The sequence below is a fragment of the Lonchura striata genome, chromosome 5 (assembly GCF_046129695.1).
Source record: "Lonchura striata isolate bLonStr1 chromosome 5, bLonStr1.mat, whole genome shotgun sequence".
Classification (NCBI taxonomy): domain Eukaryota; kingdom Metazoa; phylum Chordata; class Aves; order Passeriformes; family Estrildidae; genus Lonchura; species Lonchura striata.
In genome coordinates, this window is record NC_134607.1 from 14,053,272 (window position 1) to 14,067,849 (window position 14,578).

The 14,578-nt window shown below is 41.0% G+C and overlaps 1 protein-coding gene across 1 annotated transcript in view; it reads left to right on the top strand.

Annotated features, from left to right (window-relative positions):
• Nucleotides 1-4,528: 4,528 nt before the first annotated feature.
• Nucleotides 4,529-14,578, top strand: part of ETNK1 (ethanolamine kinase 1) — a 28,487-nt gene continuing 18,437 nt past the window's right edge. Inside the window, exons 1-2 of the mRNA XM_021552041.3 lie at nt 4,529-4,838; nt 13,779-14,038. Coding sequence (XP_021407716.1) covers nt 4,683-4,838; nt 13,779-14,038 — 416 coding nt within the window. The 5' untranslated portion in view covers nt 4,529-4,682. The remainder of the gene's footprint in view (nt 4,839-13,778; nt 14,039-14,578) is intronic.

Here is a 14,578-nt window from a genome sequence, read left to right on the forward strand (position 1 = left end):
ACTGGCCTTCTTGGCCACAGGGACACAGTGCTGGCTCATGACAGCCTTTGGTCCACCAGGATTCCCTGGTGCTTCCCTGCAGAGTTGCTTTCAGCAGGCCATCCCCAGTCTGTGCTGCTGCTGGGGCTTTCTTCCCCCACTGCAGGGACCGTATTTGCCCCTGTGGAACTCTGCTGTGCCCAGCTGTCCAAGTTTTACTGAAAGGCAGCTCAGCTGTCAGCGGATCAGCCACTCCTCCCGGCTTTGTATCATCAGCAGACGTGCTGATGGTCACCCAGGTCACTGGGGAGTGTGTTGAACAAAGCTGGCCCTTGGGGACACCAAGCTACAGGCTTCCAGCAGGACTCTGAGATCTGAGATCTGCCACTCGGCCAGCTCTCAGTCCGTGAGGTTTCTCTCTCCTATCTCACCGATTCAGGCTAAATGTAAAGTCATTTATGTGTGATAACCATGCTCTCAGTCCCTCAAGATAATTCCCTACACAGTTTTTAATTGTTTTAATTTAGTTCAGCCATCTCCTCTCTGCCCCCCTTTATACTGTAAAATTGATTAGAGATTTCACTAGAGAATGCACAATGACAATCTGATAGTACCTTAGAAAGAGGAAGAAGTATTCCAGGCTTCTTTTACAGCTTGCATGACATTTAAATGCATATTTGATATTGTCCTATTCAGAGACTGTGTTTTAAATTGCTGATGTTTATAACTTTCCATTGTAGGAGGATGTTTCATTAGTCAATAAACTGTTAGAAAAGCATACATTTTTAGAAAGTACAAAAGCCATTGAACTCCTCCTCCTGTATTGTTGCAGGAGAATTTATTCTTGAATGCAAGAGATTTAAAATCTGCCAAAGTAGACTCTTTTTGGGTACTTAGTGCAATATGTGTACTTGTTGCCCTTGAGAAAAACACCAGGATAGGGTAAATCATTGGACACATGTAGAGTTCAAGTTTAGTCAGGGATCAGTCAACTTGTAACTAGTTTTCAAATACAGTTTAATTTATTAAAATGAATGCAGGCACTGGCCTTAATTATGGTTTTGTGTTGCTTTGTTTAATCCCTTATTCTGGTAGAAGTATTTTTTGAGTAGAGCAACTAAAATGAAGATTTTTTTTCTTCTTGCTTTTAACTCAGAGGCTATATTGTTTTATAAATAGCCCTAAACAAACATACAGCATGGAGAAAATGGAGAAACTGCAGAATTCCTTTCTAAGCTGTTTGTTTTGATTTAGCACCTGCTTAAGTGCAAGCATATCTTTGCTCCTACTGAGTTTGGCAGGTGTCATCAGGTTTGTCTCTTGCCGGTGTTAAGTTAAATCCGCAGGCCTGGTCCAGGGGCTTGTTTAGTTTGCTGAGGTTTCCATCAGGGGTGTGACAGGGTCACTGTTCACACACAGCTCATGACCAGGGACAGCACACAGGGACGGGACACTCACCTGGAGAGGCCCTGGAGGCAACAAGGGCATTCACAGATATCCAGGCTTCCTTCAGAAACTTATGAGACTTCACTGTGAAACCCTGGAGGAGCTGGAAGCCTCTCCCCTGTAATCACATTATATTGTACACCACACCACTCCCACGATGGAAAAAGGGCTTAGATGGTCAGGAGCTAGGTTATCATGTGGAACCTGTCAAATGAGAGGCAGCTGGGAGCCTACTAGAAAATCAAGCTGGAAAACTGCAATAAGCTTTGAGGCTTTTTACTCTGTCTCATATAGCTTTCAAAATACACTTGAAAAAGCTATAACCTATTATTGTGCCAAGCAACTTGCACAAGAGAGGACTTTTTACTATTTCAACAACACACCAAGCAGTATCTATCTTCAAGAAATGTCTAAACTGTCAAGATTTTTATAAAATAAGCTATTTCAAGCTCATCTTCCCCAAGATTAAAACAAAATCTGTTTATGGAATACAATCAACATGACAGAATGATCAACTTTGTGTGTCAAGAGCTATTGCTAGGATGCTGTTGGATGCTGCTGGATGGATGCTAGGTCACCAGGCACTTCAAAAAATAATAAAATAAATAGATAAATATGTAAGAGCTGACTAACAGTTTTATACCATGTGTACAGAGACGTGATTCATCCTGACACAAATAATACATGTGGGACAATGAACAGAAATTACATGCTTGAATGCACTGAAGAAATCCTGTGATCAAAGGACAGGACTGGAAGTCAGAAAATTATGTCCAAGCCCACTGCCTGGTCAAATGGTAGATTTAAAACTTCTGATGACTCAGTTTTTTACTTGCGAGATTAGGACAAGATAAAGGATTTTGAAACTCTACTATGCAAAATGCTATTGAAATTAATTATGGCTAGAAGGGTCCTATTTCTAGTATTTCTAGTAGTCACATTTATGCAATGAGTCCTTCTGAGGCCATTACTGAATTGCTGGCTCTGGAAAGCAGCCAGGTGAACTGCACCTGGGAAGTTAAAACTGGTTCTGATCCTGATGTTGCTCTTTATACCTTTTTTTTTTTTTTTTTTTTTAGCATTTCTAAAGCATCCAGCACTAACATAAAGGCAAGGTGAAAAGTGTAGGAATAAATTAAATGGCACAACCTGGTTCCTGAATAGCTAAAATGGAAAAGGGAATGGCAGAACAAGGAGGATAAGCAGGTCAGACTGGTAGAGCACAGGCCTGGGAGAGAAGCAAAATATCGTGTTTTCTTCAGTTCTTTGTAGTGAACATCTCTGACCAGCCTTGGAATGAGTTTGGTTTGGTGTGGTGTACCTGCAAACATACCAAGCATTAAAGAGAAAACACATTTTTTGGGGGTTTGATCTGGACACAGCAAATATTTGTGGGAAACAAAAGGTTAAAAGGGAAGGAAACCAGCTGAATGGCTAACTGTAACTTTTACTGATTAAATAACAGGAATCAAGAAAAATAGGAATTTTAATTTGTTTTTTAAATAAAACCCTAGGAATTAAGAATTCCTAATGCACCATGAAGACAAGCCAAAAGGATGTGTCTTTATACCATGACCAGAAAGATGAGAGTGCTACTGCCTAGGTGTTCAAGGTTCTTTCATGTCCTTTGTAAATATTTAGTATACAGAGTTTAGCTTTCATCATTCCCAAGCAATCTAAGCAGCATAACTGCACCAGCCTCACCCTTTTATGTTAAAAATACACTTACAAACAATTTATGGAAATCTAATCAGACTTGGGTAAATTCACAAGGCTTCTCAGAGCTAATAACTGAAACCTTCTGGTGGGTGTATTTATTCTTCTCAGCATTAGCAAGATGGAATCTCTGTTTAGACCAGTTCTTGTTGAAATTAACATTTGGAAGCTGGAGTATTCAACCTTTTTATTTCAACAAAATATCTCTTTGACCTTAATCTATAAATAAATCTTAGTTTATCATCTACCAAACTGCCTAAGCAGAAGCAGAGGCCACTATGAATCACACGCTTGATCTGGTACAGTGATATAATGCCTCTATGGTAATATTGACTTACAGGGCTAAACAGCATATGAAAGTTGAATGTGTTAAAAGAAAACAGTTTTTCAAAGCATTTAAATTTAAAAATATCCTTACTTTCAAAGGAGAAAAAGTGAAATGGGCTAATGGAAGAAATGGGTGAAATTTTATGGCATTTGAAATTTGATTCAGGCCCTGATGTTCTTTCCCCTTCAATGCTTGATAGAAAAATCCTATTCATGTAGCATAACATATTTACACTAATAACATAAACCCATAAACATTGCATTTTAATTTAAAATACAGCAGAAGGCAATTATATTTTTTGAGTTCTCCCAGACAGATTCCTGGCTCTGAAGATTTTGGTCTGAAACAAAGTTTAGATGGAAAAGAATACTAAGATTAAAGATGCCGTGACCGGGGTGACCGGGGTTTGTTTCAGCTCTTCAGAGAGCCCGACCTCTGTTTACAGAGTTCTTGTGTCTTCATCTAACTCGATTCAGTTGTTCTTACAGAAGAACATCCTGGTCGGTGTTTCCTCTGTGGGAAGAGCACAGAATATGACAGGAGGCAGGTACTCGTAGGACTATTAGGGGGAGCATAAAAATATTTCTAAAAAATATGGGAATTTTTTTCTCCTGGTTGGTACAAGCCGTGGTGTAGTCTGGGCTCTCGCCTTTTCTCCTTTTTTTTTTCTCTCCTTTTTTTGCGCCGAAAATAACTTAAAGGCAACAAGATTTCCAGCATAAAACAAGTAAGGGGGACAACTGAAAGAACGTAGCTGCTCTGTAGACGGAGCGGATCAGGGCGCTGAGCAAGTGCGCGCCCTGAGGGGTTCTGAAAGCCGGGACCAAATTAAAGTCAAAAAAATCAAGCGCAGCAGGTAGCTCCGAGCCCGCTTAGGGTCAGCCGCTCGCCCGAGAGCTGCCCGCATTCCTTCCCGCAGCAGCGCCGGCCACACTCGGTAAATCCCGCGGACAGCGGGGAGGGGCGGGCGCCCGCGGGCTCGGCGGGGCTCCCGCAGGGACGGGCGGGCACCTGCGGGCACGGCTCGGGAAGGGACGGGGCAGGCTCCGCCCGCTCTCCCAGGCTGCCCCGCGCGGCAGCCGGGGAGGTGGAGCCGCTTTATCGGGAGCCAAGTGGAAATTCCCCGTCACTTGCCGGCTCCGCTGCGGAGGGAGCGCCAGCGAGGGCTGCCTACTCTCGTGTCCCCGTGTCGCGCCGCGTCCTGCCCGCTGTCATGTCCAATTACATCCACGTCCCGCCTGGCTCGCCGGAGGTGCCCAAGCTGGACATCACGGTCAGCGAGCGGGAGGGGCCCGGCTATCGCCAGGGCGCCCTGCAGCTCCTGCGCCGGCTGCGCCCGCACTGGAGACCCGAGGAGGTGACTCTGCAGGTACGGGGGGCCGCGGGCCGTGGCAGCCCGGGCCGGCGGGGAGGGCAGCAGCAGGCGAGGCAGGGGCGAGGGCGGGCGGCCATTGTGCGGGGGAGCTGCCGCCTTCTTTCCTCCCCTCCCTCCTTCCCCCGCTCGCCGCCGCAGCCCCCTGCGCGGAGCCCCATTTGCTGGGCAGCCCGGCGGCGGGGCGGGGCGGCGCGCAGCATCCTCGGCTCCCTCCTTCCCTCCCTCCTTCCGTCCTCCTCCTGCCGTGCCCTGCCCGCCGGAGCTGCCCGCGCTAGCGGTGGGGAGAGCTCCGGAGCCGGGCCGAGCGAGGGAGCAGGAGCTGCTCGCTGAGGGAGGGAATAGGAGCCGCTCCTGGCATCGCCCGCGCCGGGGTGGGCGTGTTCCCGGGCTGGGTAGAGCGGAGGGCGGCCCATCGGAGCAGGCCGGGGCGCTCCCACGGGCGGCGGAGCCCTTGTCGGGTGCTTCCTGCAATAAAACCATAATAAATATCTGTCTTGTGTTCGCAGCGGGGCTGGGGTTTGGGCTGGCGTGCTCGTTGCTCCTGGCAGAATCGCCGCTGCTGTCTGCTGCTCACTGAATGAGCAGGCATTCGGAGTTATGACGAGTCATCTGCCGGAGCATTGGCTGCTTTTGTGCTTCTAGAATATGCTTAACATGGCCCCTGGACTTAAAAACTCTAGCCAATTTGTCTGGCTGAAATAGCAGTTCAGCCTGTGGTTAGTCGAGCATTTTATTATATGCTCAGCTGTGTTACTCAGCAGCTGTTATTATGTGGAAGTGTCTCATTTCAATGAAGGTCCTTTTTGGAGAGCTGCTGAACTAATTTGTATAGGAAAGTTGAGCACGTTGAGGTAACAGCATGTAATTTGACTGCAGTTTTCTGATGTCTTGAAAGAAAAATGGAACTTGACACATGACAGTCCCGTTAGCATGAAAATAAAGCTAATGAGCTTTTTCTAAATAATCTGTTTGAGGCAGTGGCCATAAGTTACACACAGACCCAACATCTTGAGGTGAAATAAAAATAGCTTTTTACAACATGTAAAGTTAAACAAGGTTGTTAAAGTTATCTTTATATCTTGAGTTGGAAGGAGTCCATAAGCATAATTCAACTTGCTGCTCCTTGCATGGTTACATAAAGTTATACATAGTTGGTTTTTTTTTTTTCTCTGATGACTGCCGTTCTTAGCAAAAAATTTTTATGTCTTTCATTCAGCATTGTTGAAAAACGAAACCAAAACATCTTGTTAAGCAGGGATGACTCTATCCTTTGGGTAAAGTTTTAAGGAAAAAAAAAAAATGTTGCTTCCTTCTGCCACTCCCTTTGTGAGAAACAATTAACAGAATAAAAATCACCAGTACCATTGGTGTGGAGCAGGGTCTCTGTTGACTGGTCACATTGAAGTGAAGTAGGAGATAACTGTTTGTGGTTAGAGGTTTCTGTCTAAGAAATGTATTGAGTTTAGTTTTAACCAAGTTTAACAGCACAACTTCTCAGCTGAGTGTTTTCCTTTTGAACAGTGGAAGAGCATTCTATTCACAAAACTATTTTATTTTTAACTCTTCGGCTCTGGCCTTTTATTTTTAACTCTCTAGCTGCTGTTGAAGCTGCAGTGATTGTGGAACAAGCAGGAGTGCCTGTGGTTTGGAGCAGGCTCCAACAGCAGCAATGGCAGTGCAACCATTCATGGTGTACTTCAGAATACAGAAAGGTGTTGGCTCTTTCTGTGAGCGAACAGGAGGATACCCTGGAATCCTTCCTTTAGGTGGGTGTGTTAGGGAGGGAGATGAGGGTGGGAAGAAAATATGCCTCACTAATCTGAAACAGAAAAGTGGACAAAGAATAGATTTAATGACAGGACAATGATAGGTTTAATCAGCTACTGCTTCTTCTGGTGAACTCTGACATTTGCTACCTTTGCTCTTGGTGATTCTTGGGTCAGAACAGTTAGTAAGCACTTGAAGAGTTCAGAGTTTAATTTGAAAAAGTTAATTAACTTCTCTTGCAAAAATTTACTTCTTGTGTGTTAACTTGTTTAGTCAGCTAAATAATTTTGAAACTGTAGTTAGTATAGGTTAATGCTTAATCCCTGCTTTCCCTAAGATTTATAAGTACCTGAAATCAGAACTATATTTTAACATTTACAATTTTTTTATACCATAGCATAAATCACAAGTGTAGGACAGAAGATGAAAATATAATCATTTAAGCACTGAAGATTTTAATTTTTATTGTATTATTTATCAGCAAGGCTATAACATTAGAAGCATCACCTGTTACTTTTTGAAATGGAAGCAGCTATACTGTAATGTATCTCCTTTATATGAAGTTATAGGTGAATTTTGTCCCTACAGGGCAGTACAACTGTTCAAGTTATCCCACATTGCTAGGGAGAAACAGAATTTTTCTGTCTAAACACTCATCTTCACGTAGATTGTGCAGTTGTCAGCTGAAAATTTCCTAGGAACTGTATAGGCTTGGGTGCTTGATTTTCTAATTTCTGAATTTCAAGGTTTGCTTTCTCTGCTTTTTGCCGTAGACACTTTTGGTTCTGGAACGGCTGTTTTTTGGTAAGAGCAATGTTGAGTAGTTCTGGTTGGAAGGAATCTTTGGAGGCCTCTGCCAAACTTCTGCTGAGAAACTCACTGCTTGCTAAATTCAAAAGCTGGTTGTTGTGAACGTGAGAAACAGTGTTTTTTAAAATTTCACTTAAAAAATGCTCTTCTAGCTCAAAACAGGGCTTCTGAGTTTTGTAAACTGCCTGAATATTGACAATGGGCATTCCAGTTTTTATATTCTGCATGATTCTTAATAAAATATAAAAACTTAATTGTTTTTACTCTTGACTGTTTTAAAGAGGTTGTATTACCCTTCCTACGTACAAATGTGCTTACAGATTGGATTTTGTTGCTCACCTTACAAATTCCTTATTTTTTGTGGAGATTCAATGAAGATCAATGTTTGCTTACAATATGGGAAAATTAGTTACCACTTTACTAGTGCTGATTCAGGATTCTTTTATCCCATGACTATCTCTTGTAAGTCTGGTGGCAAAGAAAGATTCAGTAGGTTAATACACAATTTCTTCTCTGCAGTGTAATGTTACAGTGCAGGAAAAAAACATCAGTATTTCTTACCATTCTGAAATAATATTTTTTATTGAGAATAAAGGCTGTCTGGTTTTATTGGAGGAAAGGCTTAATACTAATAGTGTTAATTTATACCATTATTTGGGTAGACCAGAATGATATATGTGGGAAAAATTTGCTGAGGAATCATTCAAAGATCTAAAACCATGAAAATGTTAGGCTGGCTAACAGTGCTCCTGTCCTGGATGAAACCTGAGGAGAGGTGGAATGAATCTGTTTTGTAAAGGGGGATTATGTATTTCATAAAGACATTCCATAGCCTCCCCATGCAAATCCTGCAAGCAACTATTATCTCCAAATAAATTGGATTAATGTGCTTTTTTTAATTCTCTGAAATATTTGGGCCTTCCTTGTTTTCTGGTACTGTGTTTTTTTTTTTTTTTTTTTTTTTTTTTTTTTTTTTTGTTCTTATTTTTGGGTCCCGTCCCCCGCCCCCCCCCCCCCCCCCCAAGATTTACATGTCTTTGCACTTATCAACACTTTGCAGGATTTTACTACTGCAACACTATCATCTGCAAAGATTTGTTCCTGCAGCAATGAAATGTGAATGGGATGGACCCAAGGCTTACAAAAAATTGTACTTTCGCCAGTGAAACAACCACCCATCTACTTCTATATTTGCCAGATTAGCTTTTGTCCTTTTTTTTTTTTGATTTTTCATCCTGACTGACTTGCACTCAGTAACTTTTCTTCAGGCAGTATTTTCTGGCTGCTGATCTAATTTATTTACTTGTGTTGATCTTAATATTGTTTTTATAACAAACTGTAATTTGGTTCAGAGTTCTGAACTTGTTGCAATATTTTTTAGTTTATTTAAGCAGACTGAGTGTGGGTTTAAAAGCATTGAAATAATTGAAAATGTTAGTGTCTGGGAAACAAAGTAAACTTTATTTTGTATCTCAGTGCTGTTAACATTTTTCAAGTGAGATGTTTATTGCTCAGCTGTTTTTGGCATGTCACCCACTTGAGAAGTTGAGAAAGCAGTCGTCACATATAGAGGAAGGACCGAATCCACAGAGAAGTGCTGATAGCTCCACATGGAGAAGTGATGAGTGAGGAGAAGAATAAGAAAAGTTAGAGCTGCAGACTGGGCTGCATTACTGATGTTTTGTGGAAAAACTGTAATTTGAGGTGTGCCTTGAACGCAGTGTCACAGTCAACAGGAAATGCCAGCAGGATTGGATGTCCTTGGAGGCTGGGTTGGTTTCTGCAGGCTTTTTAAGCTTCTGATGAAGGTATTATTATTATTTAAAAATATGTAACTGTTTTAATCAGTATCACAAAATTTGTAAAGCCAATTAATCACTTTCAAAGTGTTAACTAGTTACCTGATGTTGACTATTTTCAGGTCAAAGAATATTCTCCAGAAAAAAGGTGAAAAATAAGTAACTTATTCTCTTTTCTTTTTCCCCCAACATTAAAAAAAAACAAAACAAACCCACTCTGCTCTGCCAAAAGAAAATCCCCACCAAAAACTTTAACATACTGTCACGCATTCCAGTCAAAGCCAGCCTTCAACCCGAAACTGCCCAAAACAAAACTCCCACTCACCTTGAAGCTGTAGTGTGTATGGTTTGGTAGTCATGAAAAACCACGTGAGGGTTGCCAGCACGACCTGCTGTGAGTGCTGCTGTCCTGCACAGCACCCCAGGAGTTCAGCGGAAGCTGTAGCTCAGCCTGTGGCTGAACTTGGCAGAGAACAGTACTGCCGACGTGCTTGCTTCCTGCTTTTTTTGGTATTTTTAACACCAACTGATCTTGCTTCTGATCATCTGACCTCCTAAATCCTGCAGACAAGTGACTTTCACCTGCTGCGTGAAATGACCTGGAGTATGTGGCTCCAGAGCCTGGAGACCTCTGAATGAGGCTTCTCATGTGAGAATTTACCCAAGGCATTTTCCAGGAGTTGTACTTTGTCCTTCTTTTATGAATAGCTACAGAAAGGCAACTACAACAGCTACAGAGAAAGAAATAAGTAGCCTTGTTTCAAGTTCAGTTCTTGACATGTATACCTGTGGAAGTGTCTGTGTAGACTATACTTTTCCAGAAGAAAGATCAATTTAGATTTACGATACAAAGTCAAAGTTCTGTGAACATTAATGAAGCATGTTATTGAAGTCAGTTCCTTTCTGGAGATCTTAAAGTTAGTCTGGGGTTCAGCAGCAGAATCTGGGGAATTCCTGTTTATTTATGCTGCAGTTTCACATCACTGTTGTGTTTTTATGGCACTACAGTACTGTGTCCTGTGTTCTTCTCCTGTGGATGTCATAACTCAGTCTAGAAGGGAAAAGTCAGCCCTTCTGAGTCATAAGTACTTTCTACTTTGCACCATGGCACTTCTATTTCTGTCTTATTTGTTGTTACATGTGATTGCAATATCATTCTCATTCTTCTGAACACTTGGAACAAAGGGATTAGAGAGAAGTTTTTCATGGAACATCTGCTTATTAGGTGGAAGCATATGCATCATATGCCCTTTCCAGGAATCTAATAACCTAATAACAGTGCTTTTAGGGTAAGCTGGCTCAAAGGTGCTTCATGTCTTGATTATACTATGTGCTGCTCTCTGAGACTTGAGTAACTTAAGCTTATTTGTAGCTTCTCACCTTAAGTCTGCATCATTAAACAGTTTTTTTTTTTTTTGGTTTTTTTTTTTTTTCTAGAAAGCCTTGGATTCAAGCTAGATCTGAGTGGGCAGTATAAATATAATTTCCAGAAATGTTTCTGAGTTTAGTTTTACCTTTGTATCACCTCATGTGAAAGTATGTATTAAGCTGTGATAAGCACATATCACAATGAGTAACTTTTTGGGGATTTACAGGCATGTCAGAATCTTGTGCTGGAGGTTTTTTCTGTGTTGCATTGTGTTCTTCTTTTGTCTCTGCATTTTTTTAATTTATTCCCAGAATTTTCTACTTTCATTGCATTCTGTACATTCTTCCATCTTCTTCCACGTGGCCTTGATATTACTGATTATTTTACCCACGTCATCAGAGTCTGTTCTCTGCTTTTCATGCTCAACTGATGCTTTTGCTATAGAATGTCTGTGTTGCTCTGCTTCATTTCAGGTTATGTTTTGGGCCAGGCTTTCTAAGCTGATTCCTTAAATAGTAAAGGCATTCTGAATAAAACAGTAAAGTGACTATTATGTTATTTTACTGGTGGTAGTAAACACTAGATGTTTTCTTATGATGGAATATGGAAATTGTCTACTTTGAATAATGTTATTAGAAAAGTAAGTGAACCTTTCTGCCTGTTTAAGAAGCAAGAACTAAAATGCTCCTGGGTGTAAATAATTATTTGTAGCAGCATGTTACAAATAGATGCTAATCAGTAGAGTTCCTAAATTAACAGTTGAGGGAGTCCAATTTCCTTGTTGCAGACTTCTTTTTATTAGTGCTAATGAAACTTGTTTTAAGGGGATAATAGACCTGTGACAGAAGGTGTAATGTGCCCAGCAGTTTCTGTTCAGCAGCATAACAACTCAAATTCTTACTGTTTCTTTGCATCAGCACTGTTAATGTATGTTTTTGTAGTATCACTATTATTTTTTATGACCTTATTTTTTATGACCTTAGAGCTGTCTTTTTCATAGTACATTTTTTTTTTCTTTGAACTACATTTTGGAAGTTTTTATCTAAGTGTGGAAGACCAGATACTTTTTGACTCAAACAGCTCAACATTAATCACTTCCGCAAAGTGCACTTCATACTTTTAAAATGAATTAATTATGGGGTTATGTTAAAAGGTACAAGGATCAGTACTTGTATGTTGATTTGCCATCTTTAGGTGCTTGTGTCCTGCTCTTAGTTCTCCAGTAGAAGGAAGACACGTGCTTATTGGAGAAAGTCCAGCAAAGGTTCATGAAGATTACAGACAGACCTGGAGAATCTTTCATATTTGACCTGAAAAAAGAAAGATTGCAGGGATCTTAGATACCTGGGGAGGGGGAATTGAAGAGACATTCAGACTTCTCTCAGAGCCTAGTGACAGACAAAGCAATGGACACAAAATAAAACATGGAAAGTTTCATCTCAACAAAAGAAAACACTTTTTTACCATGAGGGTGGTGAAATGCTGGAATGTGATGCCAGACAGGTTATAAAGTCTCCAGAATTCCTGGAGATTGCCCTGGGCACAGTCCTGGACAGCTGGCTCTGCCTGGCCCTGATTGAGCAGGGAGGTTTAACTAGAGGATCCCAGGAGGTCCCTTCCTTATCTGAGCCATTCTGTGACCATACACCTATGAGTGGGAAGGTTATGAATGGGTACATTTATAGTATAAGGGTGTAGTTTGTGATTTACAAGCATTTGAAATGCATTGAAGTACTGCCTGTTCAAATCTGTGAAGCACTGCTCAAGCCCATTATCTATGGTGCTAAGTGGAACAGTTTTCTTACTTGCAGTGCTTAACATTGTAACAGTTACAGTGATCACTGTTCAGGATTCTTCATTATTCACCTTAAGTTATTAAAGTCATAGCTAATAACAAGCTGTACCCATAAATTGTCAAGTCTTAATTTTGAGTCAGTCAAAGAGGCCGTGTAAGCAATTTTATTTGAATTTATGGTAACCCTGTCTAGATGGAAGTTATATAATTTGCTATACCTACTTCTTCAAGATAGAGTGTTTGTAACTGTTCAAGAAAATAGAGTACCTTTGTATCTTCTGCATCTTTCATCAGGAGCTTGGTTTATTTCTTCTAATTTGTGATGACAACTGAAACTTCCCTACTTCTTTTCTGGATTTATTGATGAATCTGTTGACCTCATTTAAATTGGCGGTGTTGGAGAAAGCAGAGCATATGAGCTAAAACACATCTACTATGAAAGTCTTGTCTTTTTCTAAACAGGGAGACTTGACCCAACTTCCGTTTTGTTGTTTTTTTTTTTTTTTTTTCCTTTAGTAATTAAAAAAAATTGCTCTGAATTCTTAATTTTTCTAAACCCCTGAGATTTGGAAATAATCTGTCACTTGTGTTTGAATGATACTACTTTCCAAAATAAAGGCTATATCTTGGGGATTGGGGAATAGAACTCAAACTCCCTGAATTTGGTTTTACTGTTTTATAAAATGAACAAAAAAACCCTAAATACCTCCCTCCCCGAGATCATAAAGAAGCCCCACCCAAACTGTCCAAGGTTCTAAAGAATGATGATGCCTGTAGGTGTGTTTCTGCTTGTTGGTGTGTGTTTTTAGCAAAAGCACTTTTTCATTAAATACTATGGCTTAGAGTAATGTCTGACACACAACAGATCACTGCATTTGTCAGTATTTTGTTCTGGGCCAGACTTAGGGTTTGAGGCAGAAGTTATATCAGACGGTGCAGGACTGGACATTGAGTAAATAAGGAAATCAAACTGTTGTCGTTGAATGCTTAGTGTTCTGATCCTGATAAATAGGTTTCTTTTTTTCTTCAGCTGAGTTTCTGACCTCACTGCTATTAAAAATTAAAAAATGTTTGTTATCCAACTTGAAGCTGCTTTTTGCTGCTTGCTTGTTTTACTCTGAGGTTATTTTGTGGGAGGGTTAAATTAAGAATTAGGGCTTTGAGGGCACAGAGTAGAAGAAGAGACATGACTGTAAATACAACCTCCCCCCCTCCCCCCCATTTTTTATTCAAGTATTTTCTTCATGATACTTCTCTGTCTTTAAGATTTTATTTCTCAGTGCCCAGTCTAGTGAACATGTGTGTTTTGGGAGCTGACGGGTAACTCGGCATTCCCTTCCTGCTTGTTGAAGATGCAGAGTTGAGTTGCTTACTGCATTATTTTTGCTTTCCAGCTGTTCACCGACGGAATCACCAATAAGTTGATTGGCTGCTACGTGGATGACACGACGGACGATGTGGTTCTGGTTCGGATCTATGGGAACAAGACAGAGCTGCTGGTGGACCGGGACGAGGAGGTGAAGAGTTTCCGAGTGCTGCAGGCCCACGGCTGTGCACCGCAGCTCTACTGCACCTTCAACAATGGCCTGTGCTACGAGTTCATGCCGGGAGAAGCCCTAGATCCAGAGCATGTGTGCAATCCAGACATCTTCAGGTAAGCTTTTAAACCCTTTTAAAAAAATTTCATTGTTTCATTGTGCATTTATGAAGTTCTGCCTGGCCTGAAGGACTTTGAGTTGAGTTTGAGCAGAAAATGTGTATTTCTGTAAGGCTGCACTAAACTGTTGCTCACACTGCCTTAGTTATGGTATTTCAGTTCTGAAGAGTGATCCCTGATGCCTCCACAGAGCACTGTATTCATTAAAGGTTTGGTTATTGTGTTTAACACTTGCAAATCACCATTACAGAGGTCATTGAATGTAGTGGAGATGTAGGGGGCTGGACTTGGTTAAAGTACTTCCAACTGTTTCCAAGACATTCTTTTTGTGAATAGATACCAGAAAGTTCCACTGAGAAATTATTTTTTTAAACTATTAGCAGTGAATAGAAAGTGCTGATGTTGCAAGATTTTAGTTTTTCACGTGTGCGCTGAAATGTATTTGCCTAAAAATAGCAGATAATTTAAATCAATACTTGGAAAAATAAGCAAGAGTAGGCCGTAAATGCAGGTGAAGTTTGTGTGCTGTTACTGAAC